Below are 23,901 nucleotides of genomic sequence, written 5' to 3' on the forward strand. Positions count from 1 at the left end.
ACAGATATTATAAAAATCTATAAAAATATCAGAACTTCTTGATATTGCTAGCTATGACGTTTTGAAATGTAAACAAAATTGTACATTGGTTTTATATTATTACTATATTAATAATATTGGTTATTCTAATAATATCAGTGCATTTTACTTCTAATATTGGCCAATATTGCATTTCTCCTATTGCAGGGGGAGAGATATAAACATATAATCTTTTCCTTTCATTATTGCTGTTTGTTGTATATAATAACACCCACACCCAGTACATTACAACTACCATTGCAGTTATCCTATTGCACTGCAGTGCCATTTGACTGCTAATATTGCATTTCTCAACCAGCAGTACCCTTTCTTTTTTTCAATATCACTTTGGTCGTGGGCTGTATGACAGGAGAATTTCTAGTAATAAATAGCTGCTCTAATGGTTTTATGTATTAGGCATACGGCATCTTTTAATCAGGTTTACTTATCTGTGTTTAAATATTCTCCAAGTCTATTCTGAGTGTCATATATTTTAGTGAGCTTCTATAGTCACTAAATGGCCACGGTATTAAATGGCTATTCACTTTGATGAATTTATAGTTACTAAGACCATGAGTCTATAAATGTATTGCTATCCTCACTGGTAACTGATGTCTGCTGTCTGATGCAGATGAAATACGTCAAGATGTTGAAGAGACGGTCTACAGGATGAAGCCCTGGCAGTCAGAAACTGGTGACACCTTGTTTGCTGGATGGGCCCGCATGGCATTACCTATTGAAGGCTTCAATGTGGTCGAGGTAATGTGCACCCCTTTGAATGAGCATGAATCATGCATCAGACCCGTCTCTGCTTGCGTTGCCAACGACACCGCATTGTGTGTGCTCGTGGTAGCAACATTTTTTTCCCTGGACGGTAACTATCACTAAGAAAAATACATTTTTTGCTGTCCTCCCTAAATACCTGGGATAAATGGAAAAAATGGGTCATGATCTCAGAAACCATGGTTGAGTCGGGTGTGTGCGATTTGGAGTTATCTACACTAGCAGAAGGAGAAAATTCTCAGTTATTTTGCAAAAAATGTTGATTCTAGCTTAATTACAGCAGATTTTATGATCAATAAACCGAATGCACGTTCACCATTACTGTGAAAACATAGTTCTGAGAAAACTGGTTTTAAAGTTTGAGAAACGAAAACCAAAGCACAATTTTGTTTACATTTCAAAACGTCATAGCAACCAATATCAAGAAGTTATGATAGTTATCTAGATTTCTGTATTTAAATGCAAAACATTATACTGAATTTGAAAATCTAAAAAATATTTTTTCTGGCTGTCATAGAAATAGCTGTATCTCTATCAGAAAATGTATTACTTATTCTTAATTTTGCAGATATTAAAAACTGCTTGGCAGTATCGCGATATTGGGCACAGCCATAGTATCACCAACAAAACCTTAAACAAATATTAACAGTAACATATTGAACACCATCGGACACTCTATACTCCAATCTTGTAACTTTGAATAGTTATTCTTATAATTAAATCTTATAATAATCATATAAAATCGAATAATTAGTCTTATATTTAAATATTATAATAATCTTATAAGAATCATTAGGAAAATATCATCGTCATTTCCTTTACTTTCACTGTTTTTGGCATCAGTTGGAATACCAAAGTGCTCATTATAAGTCTCCAAAATGTCAGAGTTATCTTTAAAATTGGCAAAAAAGAATCAATTACTTTTATCGGACGCCATTTTTCAGTACTTTCTGTTTAGCATAGCAGCGGTTTTAATGAGTTTTTTCCGAGGTTTGGAGACTTCTATTGGCTAAGCTGATTTTAGATTCAGAAAGATCACTCTTTGATTGGTCTGGATGCACGCGTTGCAAAAGTCGTTACCCATATTTTAAATTCAGTTAGAGCAGCTTCAAAGTCGGATAGCTCAACTTCGTGATTTGCGACTTAACCATGATTTCTGAGACCGCAACCCAAACATCAAAAATGGAAATAGAACAATAATTTTAAACTATTATGCCTCTTGCTCACTCTCTATATTTTAACTAAACTGTTTCTACGGTATCTGGTGGGTTACTAACGCTGTTGTTAGACATGGCTGTGTATCTGGTTGGTTACTAACGCTGTTGTTAGACATAGCTGTGTATCTGGTGGGTTACTAACGCCTCTGTTAGACATGGCTGTGTATCTGGTGGGTTACTAACGCTGTTGTTAGACGTGGCTGTGTATCTGGTGGGTTACTAACGCTGTTGTTAGACATGGCTGTATATCTGGTGGGTTACTAACGCTGTTGTTAAACATGGCTGTGTATCTGGTGGGTTACTAACGCTGTTGTTAGACATGGGTGTGTATCTGGTGGGTTACTAAGGCTGTTGCTAGTAGCAGTGCTAAAGGTCAGCGTTTATGACAGGTGGCTAAGCCAAGGCTTGGAGAGAATCATCCCGCACGGGTACGAGCTGATATTACTATACTCCTCAGTCCTCGATACAATATCAGGCACGAGTGGGAGTCTCTCAGAAAGCACGATGTTGCATTCCTCATCTCAGTGAACCCTAGCAACACCAGCTCAATCCGATACAACTATAAGGTATGTATGTACAATGACAGTATTGGCTATCCCCAAAGCATGGGTGGTATATTTTTTTGAAGGTTAACTTTGTCTGCATTAAGATGCACACTGCAGGGTTTGCATTTGTCATACCCAGTGTGTATCACCAATAGTATCATATGTAACTAACTGTTCATCATAGGTTCTATTCATGTAGATGGTATGATACTGTAGAGGCTACATTTACCATCTACTGTGTCATATGTAACTCTTCCTCATATCTAGCAGAAGTAAACCTACTACATACTAGGGTGATTCCTGGGGTGATTCCTGGGGTTTCTTTTCTTTTTTGAAAGTTTAATAGACTGATTCTCAAGAACCAGGCATTGTTTTGAAACTAAATGTTTTAGCTGCTTGTCAGGATACAGAGCATGGATATGCATGTGAAGTTAGAATGAAATCCGCCGTAACATGTGGAAACACATAGCGTTTACAAAGAAGTAATAAACACACACCCACACACACAATTCTGAATTAGGAAAGATTGTGTGCAAACACTAATCAAATGGCATCATTAACATGCTCACTTCTCGATGTACTGATGCCTATATTTAGAACCACAAGTATTCACTTTTCAATGGTTTTTACTACAGCGAAAAGTAATCACATTTTGCTAATAGTCGATCACAATAGTGTCTGCTGCACGCTGCCAGACACGCTGCCAGCCAATGGCTGGCAGCGTGTAGCAGACAATATTTTTTCTTGTGTCCAATTTATTCTCTCTTGAATGAAGCGTTTTTCAAGTTATTTACACATTATATTATTGAAAACTCACTCTTTAAAACTGTTAAAAGTGTAAATGTAAAAATGTAATGCAATCTACGAACTAAGGTAACAATAAAACTATGAAACTACTTACCAGACACCAACTCGTCTTCCATGATAGCTGTTAGCATTCAGAATACTCGAAGCATTTTTATCATGTGATCATCAATATCAAACTGTAAGAAATATTGAAATTGTGTGTAACTTTAGCCCCAATTACAGTCGAATATTACTGGCACATCAAATGAGCTGACAAACTAAATTAGAAGGCCTTATCGTTTGCCCTTAAAACGTTGCATTTAACAAAATGGGATTTAGCTGTGTTAGAAGATATAAGCAAAGCTCCATGAACTTTGTTCAACGGAACCTTAGGACATGGTGAGGCTACAACTTCACATATTTATGTACTTTAGCTTGAAAGTGCTAAAGATCTTAGAAGTTATTTACCTACAATGCATACTCTCAAGCTGTAGTCTTCTCAAAACTTTAACATGTATACTGACCATACCTTCACATCATAAATATTTGGTAGACAAAGTAGTGTCTTACTTTGTCTATTACCTTGCCAATACTTATAGGTGAACTTACAAAAAATTTTAGTAGATTTTATCAAAAAATATCGGTATTTTTTATCATTTGCGATCGTTTTTGATGTGTGAGGTAATCTGGCCGCCAGGTTGTTTCAAGATTAAAATTGGCAAAACTTGATCCCAGTTAGAACACTCAGAAGAAAAATACATGCGACATGACATCACTAGTCGCTATAGTTGATATCAGCTACTGTGTTCAAGTTGCAGCGTTAGGCATCTTTATTCTGTCGATCTCGTAACAACTATAGACGTTATAATCGAACTTTCGCTTGATCTGAGCATTGTCGATTTTAATCGATAGACATCCTGTTAGTCAGATCACCTCAAACATTCAACAACAATCTCAAATGATAGAAAAATACCGGTACTTCCTGATAAAATCTACCATATTTTTGTGCAAGTTCATTTTCAAGTAGAAGTACTATTACTAGGTTCCAGAAAAAATGATATTTTGTTAAACAGTTGGCCAAATGTACAGGTAGTCATTGAGAGAGCAATGATTGCCTACTCGAATGGTCTTACAGGAGCCATTTATTCCCCAAGTTGGTTTGACCTATGTACGAGGCTGTGAGATAGAGGGAATGTTGGACGCTGATGGCAGAGTTATAGAGGAGGGTCCCGATCCCCGCCCTGAATTGAAGGGGAACAGGAGGACCTACAGAGTTTGGCTTGACCCGAACCAGTATAAGCAAGACATGACAGCTAATGAAGAGGGAGAGCAGGTAAATGTTCATTCAGTCAGAGTTTATGGACAAATGCACATTTAATGGTAAAAGGTCAAAAGAATGTTTTTCCAGTGTTTTTAACCTTCTGAGGAGTTGCTGCGCCATATGTAACACTCTGACTGTATAACTGTGTGAAGGGTTGCTATAGTGTATTCACATGACACCATACTTTGGCAGGATGTGTATGATTCATTCAACATCATAATGAGGAGAAAGCCAAAGGAGAACAATTTCAAGGCAGTGCTTGAGACGATCAGAGATCTGATGAATACAGAGTGTGTTGTACCCGGTTGGCTGCAGGATATCTTGCTTGGCTATGGAGATCCTGGCTCTGCCCATTACAGCAGGTAATCCCAAAGTTACCTGGCTGTTCAGCTGTTCAACTTTAAAATCTTACATTAGGAAGTTTGGTTGATTCACTAGTCTACATCAGACCATACTCATTGACACTATGCGTTTGTTATGTGAATGTTTGAGCTGACAGGCAGTCTCTAATAGCTGTAAACATGGGCAGGCATAGTCTTTAACCCTTTGGCTGGGAAAATGACAAAAATGTCGTTTGTCGGTGGCGTGGTGAAACAACTTTTATGTCGCTTTCGGTAGATGTTTATAAAGCTGTCGCCTAGTAACGTTAAACAAAGGATAGTAACCCTAGTACAAGTTAAATATCATCAACAAGATATTAGTCAATAAATTACAGTATGAAACGATTATCTGAGAGGCGTTGCCATGTGCTAAAAGCCAAAGACCGTGCTTCCTTGGAAAAAAAATGGAAGTTGGAACAGTCAACACCGGCTCGACATTCAAAACGGTAAAATAAGTTTATTTGATCCTGCGAACGTTAATGATTTTTTGTCTGATCAGTATAAAAAATGACTCAGATGATAGAAGTGATGTAAACTTTTAGGACTTGAATATACAGAAAAAAGTGATCGTTATTGTAGCTTGCACGGATACGATGTAGCGTTGGACTGAAGGAATGCTTTCAAGCATTTCATACAGGGACAACTGTACATAGTTGTAGCTTTTTTGTAGTAGTATGTATGTAAATGAATGTTTATGTACAAAATATTTGTTTAATAGAAAGAAATTACAGTTTGAGCTATGCATGTTCATAAAATACCGATTTTATTGAAATTTCAAAAATTAATTGCACGACTTTCGTGTGTTTTTGCGGGGCTTTAAGCCTTTAACCCAGCCAAAGTGTTAACAGCTAAAAACATTAATAGGCAACTTTGAAATAGATACAAACATGGAAAGACAATCTTCAATAAATACAAACATGGAAAGACAATCTTCGATAAATACAAGCATGGAAAGACAGTCTTTAATAGATACAAACATTGAAAGACCCTCTTTAATAGATACAAACATGGAAAGACAATCTTTAATAGCCACAAACAATGAAAGACAATCTTTAATAGATACAAACATAGAAAGACAATCTTTAATAGCTACAAACATGGAAAGACAATCTTTCATAGCTACAAACATGGAAAGACAATCTTTAATAAATACAAACATGGAAAGACAATCTTTAATAGATACAAACATGGAAAGACAATCTTTAATAGATACAAACATGGAAAGACAATCTTTAATAGATACAAACATGAAAAGACAATCTTTAATAGATACAAACATGGGAAGACAATCCTTAATAGATACAAACATGGAAAGGTAATCTTAGAAAAACGCTAACTTATTCAGTTCCATTATTTGTCACTGTAATTATATGGCTATGCATTCATGTATCCTTACATATGTTTGATTAAATAACACTACCATAAGCATGACTATATATAATTGTATTCTTATTAATACATATTTAATTAAATTGCACTAGCATTGAGATGGCTATGTGTTCTTGTATCCATATAATTGATTGCGCAGAATGGATCAGCAGCTTCTAACTCTTGACTGGAATGACACATTTATGGATGAGGAGCACTTATGTCAGTCTTTTCCTGGAAAGGAGGTGCAGCTGGTAGACGCAGAAGGTAGCCGCCTCCCTCCCTATAAGTGAGTCCTTTGAGACTTGCCAACCTTCTCATGCTGTGATTGACACTTGTTGTTTTACAACTTAAACATTATGATGTGTTATTTAAAGTCTGCTTTTGAAGATTCTATTTTAATTAAATATGTGTTGGCATCTGGATGAGGTTTTTTGTTAGAGAGCTACAGTCAAATACCAATACAGTTATATGTCAGCTTCCGAATGTTTCTGATCTCAACCAAATCAGATTTTGACAAGAAGGTTGGAGATTTTATGCCTGAAAAACTTCGACCAAAAAGTTCAGCTTTCAACAAAACTAAAGCTTTCAACACAACTAAAGCTTCCAACACAACTAAAGCTTCCAACACAACTAAAGCTTTCAACAAAACTTAAGCTTGCTTTAAAACTAAAAGAAGCCTTTAATGTTTTTGTCACAATCGGTAAACATGTAGACAAGAAATTGTTTATGCTTTGTTTTTTTTTTATTGCACGCCGTCTTTGTTAGGATGCGCTACCGATTTTGCATGAGAATTTTTTTTTATTATAACATAGTGTCAGTTAGCCATTGTTGCTTCAAGGTTATGTTAAAATTGGTAAAGCTCAAACAGATGAAATGTTTTTGCTGTTTCATGACCTCAAATAAGTTATATTTCATTAAAATCAAACAGTCTATTTCTAAACATTGTTATTTATAGTGTATTGTACACAAGAATCTGAGTAACCAGGGATATAAGTTCTTGATAGTTATAGCAGTGCGGTACATTGCCCTACCTCGTCTAGTTTATTCACTGGCTCTTTATGAGACAATCATTTTATTTTAAGTATTGCTTTCTCCCTTATTACATATTGTTACAGCTTATGCTGTAAAAATATGTAACAAACTGTCTTCAAAAGGTTGTTTTACATACATGAAACGGTTGAAAATTGTTTACATTATATATAATGGGGAAAATGGTTTCAGATTTTGAACAAATCGCGTTCAAAACAGCGGAATATATTATGGTTGAAAATCAAGGTTCAACTTTATATGAAATTTATATACTCATCTCTAGTCACCTTTAGTCACTTCTGATACATTGAGATGTCTCTTTAGGCTAACTATGCCAGCTGATCCAGAAGAGACAACACTGGTTGCGAGGTGCCACACTGTAGCTAATAGAGGACCATATGACTACAGTGTTCCCAAGAGGTATGCTAGATAAATCATCTTTGATTGATAACTTCACTTTACTAACAAGATGAAAAGGTTGTAGCAAAATGCGTGTATGTCATCAGTGGAGTCTTTTTATATAGACACAAGCTGTTCTTTTAGGAGCAGCATACGGTTCACTTCAACACAAATTGAGGCCATCAGAGCAGGAACCAATCATGGCTTAACAATGGTTGTTGGCCCTCCTGGTACAGGAAAGACCGATGTTGCTGTGCAAATAATCTCTAATTTATACCACAACTTCCCTGAACAGAGAACTTTGATTGTAACCCATAGCAACCAGGTAACTGATGCAGTTGTCCGCCCATTGATGTCATGTGATATTTATTTACAGGAAGCAAGAAAATAGCTGTGTATTCATACGCTTGTTGGACAAGCTGGCTGGTATCTGTAGATAGGGGTGTGTATGCGTAAGTCAATAATTCAAGTTGGCAATTGTCTTCCAGTAGTGGTGAGTGCCATAAAATCTTTATTTGAATGCCACCTTTATGGGAACGCCACCTCTATTCACCGCCACTCTGACATTATTTAATATTTACAAACCCATGATATGAAGCTGTCAGCAGAAAAATGTTAATGATGACTCGGTTACATCAATAACAAGTAGTTCTGTTGGGATTGCTGTTCGTATCAGGCTAATAGTAGCTCATTGTTAACGCGATCTTGATACCTTGATGTTTGTGAAAATCGGTGTACATTTATGGTTGAATCTGTACCACTATTTTCAGAGTATGAATTGGGTTTAGCGCACAATTAGCGACTAAAAGTTTATCATTATTTTCACGAAAAGTTTTTCTAATAGCAGTGCGTAGGAGTTTCGCTCTGCTGAAAAAATGGTTTTAACGCTAATATCGACTAGCTCAGCAGTGCAGAAGAAGAATTGAGGTCAGCAGACACTGAAAAGTATTGAACAACCAGAAGATGATGTGGTTCCATACGAAAGTGACTATCAGAACGCAACACGCCGAGCAAACAAAACAAATATTTTTGTTTCAACAATGTTTCTTATTGTTTGTGCATGTATTATAATTATATTTTGTTTATGACACTTGTTCTTGAATATATATATATTTGTAGCATTTGATAGATTATCATGATATAATGTATAAATTTGCAGATTTATAGCATATTATTTGATAACATCATTGCGGTTATATAAACTCGGCTTACAATAGATCGACGCTCATACATGTAACTCTTCTTTGATTGCACATAAAAATCCAGTTTTGGTTGCGAACTGCAGCTAACGTATCAATGAATGCAATGAGTTTTAATGCAACATTATTAAATATAGTTATAAAATAGATATATGTCTTCAATTTTAGAATGAAATAAAAAATTGAAAGCTTCGACAAATTGCAATGCAGGCTATAAGATCATCGTAGGTTAATTGCAAGCAATAGATATCAACTGATAGAGATATTTCTCAGCTTCCCAATGCATATTAATTTAGAGATCTACCACAAGCTGGAGGTAAGTTATAGCAGATTGCTTGCACCCAAAAGGGTTAACGTAGCTCGGCTTGAAGGAAAGTGGAAAATATAGGTGACATCTGCTTTGCCCATAAAAGGATTAATTTTATTTTCCCAAAATTGTGACCAGCCATTTGAAAAACATAACGCCAATTTCTATTTGAAAGCGTCTTTAACGAAACACCACTACGGGGAAGGGTTGAAATATAGAGCGCTGTGGTGTTCAAATAGAGGTTTCATGGTGTATGTCAATGTCACAAGTTGGCATGCACATGCCAAGGATAGCCATTGATGTCTGTAACACCAGCTAGCAGGTATCTCCTGAGTTTCATGTGTTTCTTTATATTGCAACTCATTTTAGGCCCTAAATCAACTGTTTGAAAAAATCATGGCACTTGACATAGACGAGCGACATCTGCTGCGTATGGGGCACGGAGAGGAGGGCCTCGAAACAGACAAAGATTTTAGCAGGTATGTGGGTAATGTTGAGACATGGTTGCCTACTTTGCTGTGCGTGTAGCAAAATTTCATATTGTGGAACTGCCTGCTGCTGTTATTGCCTGATGAAGAGGTAGGTATTTATCACAAATAGCTGTAACAATTGTTGGATATTCAGTATGTAAGTGACCCTACACAAACTAGTACTGTTTATCCCTTAAGCATGCAAGTACTGTTAATCTCGTAAAAATGCAATTACAGTTAGTCCCTTAAACATGCAAGTACTGTTTGTCCTTTAAAGCTTGACTTGCAACAAAATTCACATTACTGTTATTTGGTATCAAAAGATTCACCATGTCTTACTGTGCTGTGTTGTAGGTGCAAAATATGTGGAAATATGATTACAAGCTCTTAAAATCTCAAAAACGAACAGTTAATCATAGTCATCACGAAACCGCCGTAGATTGGAATCAGTTTATTTTTCTGACGTAGTCAGTCCATTTGGTTATTGTTTTGACACGTGACATCATGTGAATAGAAAGGCCAATAAAAGGCTCAATATAAAACTTCTCGTAGAATTAGTTTATGACAAGCACTTCGGGTTTTATTGAAGAGCCTTCACTTAATATAGATGCTCGCTACTTTACAGTTTTGTTTCGGTTTAGTCTAATCATCGAGTCATAATCTGATCAAGTGACCCATACTTCCTGCCAAACAGCGTGAACAATTTCTACAGCATTTTCGAATATCACAGGTGACCAACAGGCTCACCATGTTTATCAGAGGATGATATGCTATCGTTCAGGCTAAGATTAAAAAATTAAACAAATTTTCACGGTAGGTTTGGAGATATCAGGACTCAAAGTGACAGCATTACGATGATGACAACATAAGCGCGTAAGGACACTAGACATTGTTTTATTGAATGCGTGAAGTATATTTGTAAAATTATTTCGACAAATGAGTTTGCATGTAAGTGTAAACAGAAGCCATCTTGTTCAACTACATCCCATTTGAGCCATTTCGGAAAGGGATTCCGATCTACAGCGTTTGTGTGATGGCTGCAATGAGCTGTTCGTTTTTGAACTTTTAACAGCTTGTAATAACATTTCCACATATTTTGCACCTACAACACACCAGAGTAAGATATGGTGAATCTTTTAATACCAAATAACTGTAATGTGAATTTTGTTGCAAGTCAACCTTTAAGAGAAGCAAGAAGTTGTCTTCCTTTTTCACCACTTGTCCTTTTAGATCCATGATTTTAACTAAAACTAAAAACGATGTGAAGTACTGTTCGATATCATTGAAACACTGCAGAAAGCAGAGCTGATTACGAAACTAATGTATTGAAAAATTGTAAATGTTGAACAATTCAGCTGTTGAGGTGATCGCATGGAGAAGTTTGTCTGTATGTCACATAAATGTGTAACAATCTACTGCAGTAGTTTTTAGAGCAACTTTCTTTTATCTATTTGCATCTCGGACTATATATCTCGGACTGACTTTTTGCTAACCTTGGACAGTTAGTCAAAAGGTCAGGCTAGACACATTTTACAAGAGGGAAGTTGAGTGATTGGGTTGCTAATTTGTAAAGTTTCACAGATATGGTAGAGTCAACTATGTGTTGGCGCAGAGGCTCGAGCTACTCGAAGAAGTTGCAAGATTACAGGCTAGCCTTGGTGTAGAAGGGGACGTCTCATACACATGTGAAACTGCGGCCCACTTTTTTCTTTATCAGGTAGTCTCACAGTTCACATGTCTGTTTCATCTCTCAATTAGACTATAACATTCACAGCTCACATGTCTGTGTCATATCTCACTAGACTATAACATTCACAGTTCACATGTCTGTTTCATCTCTCACTAGACTAACATTCACAGTTCACATGTCTGTTTCATCTCTCAATTAGACTATAACATTCGCAGCTCACATGTCTGTTTCATCTCTCATTAGACTATAAAATTCACAGCTCACATGTCTGTTTCATCTCTCACTAGACTATAACATTCACAGCTCACATGTCTGTTTCATCTCTCACTAGACTATAACATTCACAGCACACATGTCTGTGTCATCTTTCATTAGACTATAACATTCACAGTTCACATGTCTGTTTCATCTCTCACTAGACTACAACATTCACAGTTCACACGTCTGTTTCATCTCTCAATTAGACTATAACATTCACAGCTCACATGTCTGTGTCATCTCTCACTAGACTATAACATTCACAGTTCACATGTCTGTTTCATCTCTCACTAGACTACAACATTCACAGTTCACATGTCTGTTTCATCTCTCACTAGACTATAACATTCACAGCTCACAAGTCTGTTTCATCTCTCACTAGACTATAACATTCACAGCTCACATGTCTGTTTCATCTCTCACTAGACTATTACATTCACAGCTCACATGTCTGTTTCATCTCTCACTAGACTATAACATTAACAGCTCACATGTCTGTTTCATCTCTCATTAGACTATAACATTCTCAGCTCACATGTCTGTTTCATCTCTCATTAGACTATAACATTCACAGCTCGCATGTCTGTTTCATCTCTCAACTAGCCTATAACATTCACAGGTCACATGTCTGTGTCATCTCTCACTAGACTATAACATTCACAGTTCACATGTCTGTTTCATCTCTCACTAGACTATTACATTCACAGCTCACATGTCTGTTTCATCTCTCACTAGACTATAACATTAACAGCTCACATGTCTGTTTCATCTCTCATTAGACTATAACATTCTCAGCTCACATGTCTGTTTCATCTCTCATTAGACTATAACATTCACAGCTCACATGTCTGTTTCATCTCTCACTAGACTATAACATTAACAGCTCACATGTCTGTTTCATCTCTCACTAGACTATAACATTCACAGCTCGCATGTCTGTTTCATCTCTCAACTAGCCTATAACATTCACAGGTCACATGTCTGTGTCATCTCTCACTAGACTATAACATTCACAGTTCACATGTCTGTTTCATCTCTCACTAGACTACAACATTCACAGTTAATGTCTGTTTCATCTCTCATTAGACTACAACATTCACAGTTCACATGTCTGTTTCATCTCTCAATTAGACTATAACATTCACAGCTCACATGTCTGTGTCATCTCTCACTAGACTATAACATTCACAGTTCACATGTCTGTTTCATCTCTCACTAGACTACAACATTCACAGTTCACATGTCTGTTTCATCTCTCACTAGACTATAACATTCACAGTTCACATGTCTGTTTCATTTCTTACTAGACTATAACATTCACAGCACACATGTCTGTGTCATCTCTCATTAGACTATAACATTCACAGTTCACATGTCTGTTTCATCTCTCAACTAGCCTATAACATTACACTAACGTTCTCGTAGGTCTTAGAATATATCTTTGTTTTCATATTTTCAAAATGCTTAGCATTTATATGTTTAATATTTCTATAGGTTTTAGTATCTCTATAATCCTTTATAGTCTTTATAATTTTTAGTGTTTATATAACATTTAATATATTTATATAACACTGAGTGTTTATATAATCCTTAGTGTCTGCATAATTTGTAGCATTTACATAATATACAGGAGCTACATAATTTTGAGTATCTTTATAGAATGTAAAATCTACATGTTTGTAATGTTTCCAGCATTTTACTTCATTAGCTATTCGCATCAGTCATTACAGTTTTTTTACAGCATTGCTATTTGTTGTAGGTACTTGCTAATTGAGAACATGCCCATTTGCTCTTTTTCCTATGTTAATGGCTTGTATACATTTTACAGGTTCTGTCTAGATGGGAGAGATACTCAGCGCTTCTGGACAATTGTACACTCGATTACATTTCTCAAGACTTTCCGTTTCACACGTTTTTTGAAAACGCTCCTCAACCTCTCTTCAAAGGCAAGAGCAAAGAAGAAGATCTGGAAATTGCAATGGGCTGTTTCCAACATATCAAGCGTATCTTTGCTCAACTCGATGTAAATATTGCTTTCCTGTAATTGCCTGATTTTTCGCTGATAACGTTCATTCACTTTGACGAAACTTTCTACCTGACTTTTTTGCAAAGTATTCTGGAGTTAATAATATGGAGTGGACCATATTGAGTTGGAAATCTTGAGATAATATTTACTTGATAATGTTTAGTTCATAATATGTAGTTGAAAATATTGAGTTGATAATGTTGATTTGATAATATTGAGCTTGTGATATTTAGTTGATAATATTTAATTGATTATAATTAATTGATCATATTGAGTTGATTGCGTTGAGTTGATAGTATTGAGTTGATAATATTGAGTTTATAATATTGAGTTTATAATGCCGAGTTGGTAATATTTATTGAGTTGATACTGTTGAGTTGATAACGTTGAGTTGATAACGTTGAGTTGGTAATATTGAGTTGGTAATATTGAGTTGGTAAACTTGAGTTGATCCAAAGTTCATCGTCCAAAGAAGATGATCTAGAGTTTTCATTTGAGATATTACTCTTACTTATCCTGATTTCTTTAGATAGTCTGCATGATGGTAATCTATTAGTTGTAAGTGGACTCATTCCAATTTTATGTCAGCCTCAAATGTGATTAACTGGAGTCAACAATAATTTCATGAAGTAATTTAATGAAACTGTCTTTGCTACTCTTATCATTTGTCTAGTTTATTTAAGATTTCAGGCAACATATTCTTTGGCCTCATACTCTACTCTTGCTTCCTAAATTTTGCAGGAGTTTCGCGCATTCGAATTGCTGAGATCAGGTGCGGACAGAGCCCGCTATCTGCTCATCAAAGAAGCCAAGATCATTGCTATGACTTGTACACACGCAGCCCTTAAAAGACACGACCTTGTCGCTGCTAGATTTCAGGTGCTGATTGTTCTATGAGAGATGTTGCTGGCAGCTGTATGCGATTGATAGCTTATTACTGATTGGACCTTTCGCGTAATACTCAAGCCGGAAGGTTTTCAAAACTCCAACTTCCCACTTTCAATGTTTGTAACCAAAACTTGAGGATATTTTAAACATCCGGAGTAGTTAAGTTCAATAAAGATTTTGAGTAAAAATGCGTGACAGGTCAGCAATTCAATCATTTTTTCAATCATTCAATCATAATTTCACAATAATGTAGCCAAGCAGTTTAGCTAACTTTCAAGAACACAGGTGTATGGAAACGTACTTCATAAAGGAAGCCTGACACCAAAATCTTAACAACATTATAACATTTACACTTCAATTTATGCTAAAACCAATCATAGATTTGCTTCCCTTGGTTGGCCCTTTGTGTGATGGATGGTAGGTTGAACAGCTGACTACTACAACTGTTACTACTGTAACTACTAGCTCTTCCGTTGTAACTACATAATCGTTCATATACGGGTATACAGCAAATAATTGAAACAGGTCATTTTCATCGAAAAGTTGAAATTGTGCGTGTAATGTTTTTGACATATTTGAATCACCTTGGTAAAATAAAAGAATTTAACTAATGTTGTGTTTTGCTGACTTTTGATCCATTGGGATAGCAATGTAATATTTCTATAGCCATATTATTATACCACTTGTGTTGATTGGCAACACTACGTAACATAGTTAAATTCCTGTGCAGTATGCATCCACATAATTTGGCAGTATGATAGTATGGCAGTATGACAATGCACCTTAAATTGCATTAGTAGTAGACTTATTTTCATTCTAAATGTTAAACTTGAAGCCTAATGCGACAAAAAATGTTGATAGACTAATTGGTGCCTAGAGCATTAAATGTGATTGTCATTAATCTATCCGACTGGACGAACATGCTAAACAACTCTAAATTCCTTTGTGAGGAAATTACTCTTGAAGAAGATAAAGTTGTCTGCCCATGACTATTTTTGTGAAGTTTGCTGATTTTATTTGCTACATCCAATTGCAATCCTAAATAACTTTATTGGTTTTCCTAATCACATTCCTCCTTCATTTGTCCAAATCAAAGGAAAGTTAGCTGAAGTCACTACCAATGCCGTTTGTTTTAAATATTTGAGCATTTAAATATGCAAATCACCAGTAATCGCTCTATGACAACTACAACTAACAACTCCATCCAGCTATAGCTCTATGGCAGGCACAATTGATAACTCTATACATTGATAGCTCTATGACAACTACAACTAACAACTCCATCTAGCTATAGCTCTATGGCTGGCACAATTGATAACTCTATATATTGATAGCTCTATTACCAGTACAAGTAATAAGTTTCCTAGCTTTTTTTGTTGTTCTGTCAAATATTCAATTATTAATCTTACTTTAGCAATAAAAGTTCTTATATTTAACATGATGATGATACTGCCCGATGTTTAGATATTAGAGTTGCTCTAGTAACTGGCGTGCATACTTGGAGTGGGTAGATGATATGATAACTCTATTTTCTTCTGTAGTATGACAACATTCTTATGGAGGAGTCAGCACAGATATTGGAGATAGAAACATTCATACCGCTTCTTCTTCAGGTATTACTCAATAGTTTATATTTATGCAGTACAGTAGACATCCCCCATGATACAGTGGACACCCGCGAACGACATTAAGTCATTCCGGTGTTGGCATCGTAAGGCAAAAATGTTGTATAGAGGGGTATAGGAACCAATAGTAGTTCTAGAATTATCTAGTGCAAACACCCTTAATAAAAATCATCAAAACGTTATATACGTACTCTGCATATTGAAAACCAGTAACAAAATATTATATAAACCTTAGTAATTATAGTTACCTACAGTAACTTAAAGAATAGAGAAAGCATAATATTTTTATGCTTTATTATTTATCTTGAGGTGTTGACTGATGTTCTAAAAAAAGAATCAAGGAGATTGACCAACCAGAAGCTGAGATATAGCCAGCCAAACACAGGTCTACCAAAAAACATAAGTGTTTTGGTAGTCATCAATATATGATGTATGAAATCGACTTGTGTGCCATTGGTCAATTAAGCCAACTAATGCGCTCTCCTATAACAATCACGGCGTTTTAATTGGTTTAATCCCTGGAAGTATAGAACAATCAAATCGGGCCTAACAATCATTGCTCTGAGAATTCCGAACCAGTCCCTCTGACGTGTAAATTAGTTTTAGAATAAAATAATTACACGCATCTATTATTTCGCAACATTCTGCTATCACTTTCTACAAATTATATTAGTTACATCATTTATTCTATACACAGTTATATTATTATTTTGTATAATATGCATTATGATTATTATATTAATCATAAAAAATAATCATAGATAAGATAATAGATCAATAGAAAAATCAAATCAAAAGTTATCGTTTTCTTTTCTTACAGCAAGAGCAGCACGGTCAAGTTATTCCTTTTAAGATTATGGCTGTAGTGAACTTACAGTCTGTTAATAGTGACGATAATCATGAAAATCAACGAAATGCTCCAGTAGATACACAATAGAAAAATGATGAATGAACAAAAATTCACATTCTCATTTCTTATTCTAAACGAACTGCAATCGCGGATGTCGCATATAGACTATACACGCGCCGTTCGTTGAACAGAGGATCTTCGGAGCATATCCGTGGAGATCGAGTTAAAATTTGAAGCACAATAGTCAAAATCTGCTCTTCTGTTTTGAAAAATCACGGCGAGGGGTTGTGGGCAAATGCCTTTACCACACAATGTTTGCTTGATTTTCCTGAGAAACCAGAGCTAGTCTGTAAATTATTTACTATCGCGAGAAGCGTTTCACATCTCGTAGCCAAAACAATCATTATACGTAACGGCGGTAAGGGTGCACAACTCCGGCACGTGAACATTAAGTCGATTTTATACGTCACAGTTTTCGGGATTTTCGAAGGGTTTTCCTCTGATTCTTTATTAGGTAGACCTGTGTTTGGCTGGCTATATCTCAGCTTCTAGTGGTTCAATCTCCTTGATTCTTTTTTTAGAACATCAGTCAACACCTCAAGATAATTAATAAAGCATAATAATATTATGCTTTCTCTATTCTTTAAGTGTATTTAGGGGTTATGATCTGCTTATTATTATGATTTTTATTTCTTTCTTTAACGTCGTTATCAATCTTAGTACCCTTGGCTAACGAATTAAAGTTATATATGTAGTTATCTAGCTTTATACGTATGATAAATTAAAGTTTATAGTAAATATTATATTAAACGCTAAGATGCACAGTAAATATTCACTTTCACTTTTCACTACTTGTTTCACTCACGCAATAGGAAGCATTCACAAAATGTGAAGAATGCTTAACTGAGGGAGAGCGAGCAAAGCCGAGCATCGTATCTCTTTCAGGCGTTGTGGGAGGGATTTTAGCGAATAGCATATCGGCATCTTTGTTATTTCTACATATTCAGTACACCAACCGTCAAATTTGCATTTCGAGAGACATCTTTGTTGAAGTCGTATGGTGAAAAAAAATGCCGTAACGAAGGGACGAAAAAACGTGTTCCACATCATAAGGCGAAAACATTGTAAAACAGGGACACTTATGCTCCAGACATTTAATATAGAGCTGCTGTAAAAAGTTAGAATATTTTACAAATTTTTGTTGCTGTAAGAATCAGTACTTGGGTTGCAAATAAGCTACGTCTGTCCATGTCCTTTTGTTACAGATTTATCTACCCAGAGTTCATTGACGTTGAGTCTGGTCTTTTGTCCATTAATTTAATTCTGGTTAATTGGCCTGGTTGATGGCTGATTGTGTTGCCTTGACATTATAAACTAATTGCAGTGTAACCTCTATGTACGAAAGTCTCTGCGTAGAAATATTCCTTATGAAAGATATTTTTAGATACGAACCTCCGAACGGCGTTTCATATTCTGGCCCGTTTATTTCATTTGTTAGAAAAAAAAATTTGAGAAGCAAAACAAGAAATTTCAATTATACTGTGTATTCATTTTGAATTTACTGTGTATGTTTTGAATTTAGGGTATGTGTTAAATTTTTATACATTACATTTTCTCTCATAATTTATGTCAACTATTGGTCGCTTTCTCCCATTTGTGTAATTTGGAGTTATCATTTATCTCGAACAGGGTAGGACAACTTTAGTTTCTAGCGATTCAAGTGCTCTGTTTTCTACATGATGGCTCAGTTTTTTAGTTTGGGCTAATGTAGATAAGTTTTTCTATTTACATTCTTAAAACATTTATTCTGCACAAAACTTAAACCATGACGACAATACAACACCTATCTCCGATCACTGTCCTCCCATTCCACATCGTCAGCGCTTAGCCTCATCTAGACAAACAACGCCCAAAGTTAAACATGCTGTTCGTAGTTTCTATTTGTTAATTATCTGTTCTTTTTATGTGCACTTGTGCTATTTATTATGCAGTAATCATTGCTACATGTTTTAACCATTACATGTATTTATAATGTATACAAATATTATGCCCGAGTTTGGGAACATATTAGGGTATCTATACAGTTAAATGCGTTTCTGCTAATGAAATTTTCTATTTATGAAACTGTTTTCGAAACGAACCAATGTCATAAGTAGCAGTTTTACTGTTCTACTACCAAACTTATCTTCTACCGTTATCTTTTTTCCTCAAACTATATAGTGTAGTCTGATATTAGTGATACTGTCAGTTAATGTGCAGTTAATTTATTTTATTGTTTTCTTCAAATATCATATTGCATTTTAGAGCCAATATTCTTATTTAAGTATTTGGTTTAATTCGTTCTAATGGCTCATGATTTGATAAGAAATATTGGAGTTTATTATTTAAAATGTTATATGGAACATTTTAATAGCTAAAATTTATATAATAAAGTAATAATTAACAAAAATATGCTTTTATTGTCACTCAGCCTTTGTGCTAAAGACATAACCATGTAACCTTGGTGATACAGGTGATGAGTGCGTGCGTGTGAAGACTATGTAAACTTTATACCATAACTTGTGTCTGTTTTGTTTTTGATGTTTGTGATTGTTACGTGTATCTTTAATCCATTTTTACCATTTCATGTTCTCCTTCCCTTATATCATCACTACTCTTCTCCTCACAATAACTGATAGTTCCTTAGATTATCTCAAGAATTGAGCGTAAACTGTTTTAAATCAATTTTTTTTATTATAAAAAGAGGATTTGTTTTTGTAACCTTTTGCGTTGAGTTTAAAGAAAACATTGCCTTTTTTTTAAGCCATTCCTACTACTTGCTTTTTTCTTTTTTGAATCAAAACTAAAAAGGAGGGCATTAAGACTTGTTTCACCTTAGTTGAATTCCAGACAAACAAACTGAACTGCAAATGAGAACTGCTTAGATATATATTGATGTATGAAGCTGTTGTTTTGTGAAACTTTGTACCTGGTATGTTGAAAATCACATCATATATGAAGCCATATATGTTTGCTAAGGTAAACAAAAAGAATTTGGTTTGGCTGTTTTACAATGAAGATTCCATACGCATACTCAAAATTACATCAACCAGTTGCTTATCTGGGTTTGACTCATCCGGTGTAATAGTCTTACCAATTTACTTGTTCCGACAGAACCCTGAGGATGGTCATAACCGTCTCAAGAGGTGGATTATGATTGGGGATCACCATCAACTCCCGCCTGTCATAAAGAACATGGCCTTTCAGAAATACAGCAACATGGAACAAAGTCTCTTCACAAGGCTGGTGCGCCTCGGCGTTCCCACAGTTGACCTCGATGCTCAAGGTGAGTTCAGATTTTCAGTTGTCTCTCTTGTTGGCGGCCAACAACAGAGACAACTAAAGTGGGTACAGTCATAGAAGCGGCAACCAGAAACAGGTACAGTAATACCTCGAGGTGCGGGTGGCTTGACATACATGTACAATCAATTTGAGATACAAGAAAAATTCTGGTATCTCAAATTTTGACCTTAAAGGTTGACTTGCAACAAAATTCACATTACAGTTATTTGATATCATAAGATTCACCATGTCTTACTCTGTTGTGTTGTAGGTGCAAAATATATGGGAATGTGATTACAAGCTCTTAAAAGCTCAAAATCGCAGCCACACGAGACCGCCGTAGTTTGGACTCGCTTTCCAAAACGGCTCAAATGGGACGTAGTTGTTACAGGATGGTTTCTTTTTACACTTTCATGCAACCTTCTTCGTCGATATATTTTCACAAATATACTTCACGCATTCAATAAAACCATGTCTATTGTTCTTACGCGTCTGTTTTATCGTCATTGTAATGCTGTCACTTTTAGCACTAATATCTTATAATTTACCGTAAAAATTCGTTAAACTTTTTAACCTTAGCTCGAAGGAGTACTTATCATTGTCTGATAATCATGACGAGCCTGTTGGTCACCTGTGATAATCAAAAAGTACAGCAAAAATTATTTGCGAAGTATTGGGTCACATGATCAGATTACGACTTGACGATTAGATCAAGCCGAAACAAAACTGTTAAGTAGCGAGCATCTATATTTGATACGGGTTCTTCGGTAAAACCCGAAGTGTTTGTCATAAACTAGTGCTACGATAAATTTTATATTGAGCTTTTTATTGCCCTTTCAATTCACGTGAGAACATCACGTGACAAGACGATAATCAAACTGTAATGACTACCTCAGATAAATAAACTGATTCCAATCTACAGCGGCTTTTTGTTTTTGATCTTTTAAGATTTGTAATCACATTTCCACATATTTGGCACCTACAACACAACAGAGTAAGACATGGTGAATCTTTTGATACCAAATAACTGTAATGAGAATTTTGTTGCAAGTCAACCTTTAAGATAAGAGACAAATTTGAGATACAAGACACTTCTCAATGCGGTTAGTGGTGGGCGAGTATGCGAGAGGCCGCTTACAAGAACGACATCTCTCGCTCTTTCTCGTCAGATCAGTTTAAAAAAGTTTTAAAGAGCCCTGCTTAAGGTGAAGGTTAAAGCGAGTCTGAAGGCGAATCAAAAAGATCAAAGCCAGAAGAAACAATAGAAATGAAAACAAGATTAGAATTAAGCTTAGTGTAGCTTATAATTACAACTTATTTTCAAGTGTGTGTATCTTATGCTAAGTTCGTTTTAAGTTAAATTTAAAATTTATTTTACTTTATGTAGTGTCACAAAATTCTGAAGGTATACTGCTACCTTATTCTGAAGGTATACTGCTACCTTATTCTGAAGGTATACTGCTACCTTATTCTGAAGGTATACTGCTACCTTATTCTGAAGGTATACTGCTACCTTATTCTGAAGGTATACTGCTACCTTATTCTGAAGGTATACTGCTACCTTATTCTGAAGGTATACTGCTACCCTTTTATCTTTATTAGTGATCATCAACAAAATGATGCTTTTCATTACATGCCAAAAAATGAGTTGAAAGACAGAATTCAGGAATTATTGAGTGACTTGAGCAAAAGTATTTTACAAGTTGATATTCTACTAGTATTTCATAAGAGTTGGAATAATGAATTGTGGTAATAAGAAGTTACTTATGTAATAGTAATGACACGGATGCTTTGTGTGATATTTGCAAACTTTGAGTAGTTCTTATGAAAATTTTTTTATATTTAGACCCGATTTCTTATTTTTAGCATGGAATTTTTTGATAAGGAGAACGGTAAATATATTAGAACCTTGGTGCCGAGAAGTTACAATGTCAGATTGCTAGTTAAGACTATTTGTAAACATTCTTGGTAGGTACTGAAGCAAATGTCTAATCAATATCCGTAATCAAACATCTGAGGTACTTACTTTAATCCTGTTGTTTCTACTCAGCTACTAGGAGGTCTGTCACTCATCTTGCTACAATTTTATGCCAGCTTAAAGCAGGGGTTCTCAATCTTTTTTATTTATTCCTCCCATTTTGCCTTTTCATAAATTTTATTCCCCACGCACTTTCAACTCACATGACTAAAAACAGATTATAATCCCATTTTATTGTACATATCTAAACATATAACAACATATTATTAATTTTTATACAGCATGCATACAACACAAAACAATACCTTTGGCATGGCAGTGAGTCGGTTTATGACTAGGTTAACTTACTGTCCAATCAAAACCTGGATAGATGTGTTCACATATATCTGGGTTCTGGCTAGTAGCTCACTATTAGCAAATAGTGTTATAGATAAAACCAAAATTTTAAATGATGAAACCCAAACTCACACAGCACTGCAGGACATAAATTAAAAGTTTAACAAATTAGACACTTCTCTGTTCCCTCCTTTTATATTCAAAATTCCCCCTTGGGGGAATTCCTCCCTGGTTGGTAACCCCTGGCCTAAAGGCTGCACTCGACGTTGGATTCCGAATGGATAGCTTTTACAATTTTACAAGAAGTACACAGTACCCTAGGACACTTATGTATTCGCGTCATCTAACTTTTGCATTTTCGCGGAGTCATTCATCTCGCGAAAATATAATGAGCGAAACTAAACTATCATAACGAACGAGCGAAAACGCGAAGTTAAATAGCTTTGTTCATTGATATCCACAATAAAATCGTAATATTAGAAATGCAGGCAACTTTCGTCTGTGGTTAGGATAAATGGGAAATTTCTGGTAAACTCATTATAGCTAATACACCAACTGAGCAGCATGGCAAAGCAATATCAGTTTAGTCACCGAATTTGTAACTGATGAGGATGAAAGTCTGGTAGGTGAAGTCGTAAAATTGAAGAATAATTATTGCAGTGATGAATTCTATTACCATCCAAAAACAATATCAACCCTCATCAGGTCCAACCACATTATCTCTTTCACTGCCAATCATGTACAAATTCGTTACCGGCCTAGTGCCAGCCATTTTACCGAAATTGCCGATATTGCTTCATGATATGTATACAGTACTTTTCAAGTTCTACTTTAATTATCTGTATAATCACGAAAATCTAAACTGGCTGTTATGTCATCAACAACTAATTACCTGTTTTATGACTCGCGCAGGGTAGTTAATGAACTCACAGAAAAATGTTCGTTTTTAGATTAGAAATTCTCAAACAAAAGTTTAAAATTGCTTCGTTGTTTTAGGCTGATTTTATAGAGAAATCTTCGGACAACACAGTCAATTTCATAAAACACTTAAAGACCGTGGGTTATGTGGTCAACAAATAATAAAATCAGGTTACCAGACAATTG

The 23,901-nt window shown here is 35.4% G+C and overlaps 1 protein-coding gene across 2 annotated transcripts in view; it reads left to right on the plus strand.

The window, feature by feature from the left end:
• LOC137396981 (RNA helicase aquarius-like) overlaps positions 1–23,901 on the plus strand; it is a 58,653-nt gene that overhangs the window by 15,649 nt on the left and 19,103 nt on the right. For both annotated transcript variants that reach the window (XR_010978686.1, XM_068083262.1), the window contains exons 10-22: positions 650–777; positions 2,408–2,584; positions 4,485–4,682; positions 4,863–5,032; positions 6,579–6,707; positions 7,775–7,870; positions 7,994–8,174; positions 9,725–9,834; positions 11,407–11,542; positions 13,602–13,796; positions 14,541–14,678; positions 16,229–16,300; positions 20,316–20,487. Coding sequence is in view for 1 of the 2 variants with exons in the window: in XM_068083262.1 (XP_067939363.1) it covers positions 650–777; positions 2,408–2,584; positions 4,485–4,682; positions 4,863–5,032; positions 6,579–6,707; positions 7,775–7,870; positions 7,994–8,174; positions 9,725–9,834; positions 11,407–11,542; positions 13,602–13,796; positions 14,541–14,678; positions 16,229–16,300; positions 20,316–20,487 (1,902 nt within the window). In the remaining variant the exon portion in view is untranslated. The remainder of the gene's footprint in view (positions 1–649; positions 778–2,407; positions 2,585–4,484; positions 4,683–4,862; positions 5,033–6,578; positions 6,708–7,774; positions 7,871–7,993; positions 8,175–9,724; positions 9,835–11,406; positions 11,543–13,601; positions 13,797–14,540; positions 14,679–16,228; positions 16,301–20,315; positions 20,488–23,901) is intronic.

This window comes from Watersipora subatra, chromosome 5 (genome assembly GCF_963576615.1).
Source record: "Watersipora subatra chromosome 5, tzWatSuba1.1, whole genome shotgun sequence".
In the NCBI taxonomy this organism is placed as follows: Eukaryota; Metazoa; Bryozoa; class Gymnolaemata; order Cheilostomatida; family Watersiporidae; genus Watersipora; species Watersipora subatra.